The following is a 1,263-nucleotide window of genomic DNA, read 5'->3' as shown; positions in this document are numbered from 1 at the left end:
ATATTTTTTCAACTGATTATTTATCATCAACGATTTAGATTTAAATCCTTCAATTATAAATTAATATTGTGTCAATTTCATCTCACATTTTCGAAAAATAAATATAAATAAAAAATTATTAATATTGTCTCAATATAATCTCTCTCTCATATATATATATATATATATATGGAGAGAGGAGAGACAGACTCAAAGTTATTCTCAAAGCTCCAATATTCCATGATGAATCTTATCAAAAAAATTTGCTTAGCCATACTATTTATCCTCCTATCATGTTCACTTTCAACTTGTGCCAGTAAACTAAACCCAGACAAACCTTGTAAAAGACTCGTGCTTTACTACCACGACATCTTATTCAATGGTACCGATTTATCAAATGCGACATCTGCTAAGATCACGAATGATACCGCGCTAGGTTTCCATTTTGGCATGATGGTTGTGTTTGACGACCCCCTCACGAAAGATAATCGTCTCCTCTCGCCTCCCGTCGGACGCGCTCAAGGGTTTTATTTCTACGACAGAAAGACCACTTACAATGCTTGGTTTGCATATACTTTGATTTTCAACTCGAGTGATTATAAAGGGACTTTGAATATTATGGGTGCGGATCCGCTGCCCGAAAAAACGAGGGATCTTTCGGTTGTAGGGGGGACAGGCGATTTCTTTATGGCTAGAGGGATTGCTACATTCAAGACTGATGATTTTCAGGGAGATTATTACTTTCGTTTGAAGATGGATATCAAGTTGTATGAATGCTACAAGTAGTGTCAAAACTAGGGTTTATATATATAAAGAATAAGGTTTATTGTGCTTGGATTTCCCTTATGTGTTGCTTGTTACTATTTTAGTTCGATCTAAGGTTACGCTTGGACGCATGAATATAATTTTTATATAACGATTTTATTTGATAATAAATTTAAAATGTATGGGAAACTTAGCGAGAGATGATTGATTAAGAATTCATGTGAACATTCAAATCATTCACATTTAACGTTAAATAGATTTGAAATCAATAATTTCGACATCAAACAAAGAAGAAAGAATTTCCTATATTCATTGTCAAATCCCTTAAATTGCAATTTGCAAATTAAACTAGTAAAAATATATATAAATCCAAACTCATTAAATTAAATTATAATAAGTTGTAGACTCATATTCATAGCTGGGAATCCAAAACATCTTAGTCTAGCCTTTTTCTCTTTTCATATTATATTATTATTATTATTATTATTATTATTATTATTATTATTAAATGATAAATTT

General features: G+C 31.0%; 1 protein-coding gene across 1 annotated transcript; it reads left to right on the top strand.

The window, feature by feature from the left end:
• The first annotated feature begins 219 nt into the window (after positions 1-219).
• LOC142518996 (dirigent protein 5-like) lies at positions 220-827 on the top strand. The gene has a single exon (XM_075621872.1). It carries the CDS (start codon positions 220-222, stop codon positions 763-765), a length of 546 nt encoding a protein of 181 aa, XP_075477987.1. The 3' UTR covers positions 766-827.
• Positions 828-1,263: the final 436 nt, after the last annotated feature.

The sequence above is a fragment of the Primulina tabacum genome, chromosome 11, assembly GCF_025594145.1.
Source record: "Primulina tabacum isolate GXHZ01 chromosome 11, ASM2559414v2, whole genome shotgun sequence".
Classification (NCBI taxonomy): Eukaryota; Viridiplantae; Streptophyta; class Magnoliopsida; order Lamiales; family Gesneriaceae; genus Primulina; species Primulina tabacum.
Note: the sequence above shows the minus strand (reverse complement) of the source record. Positions and strands in the feature narration are given on the sequence as shown.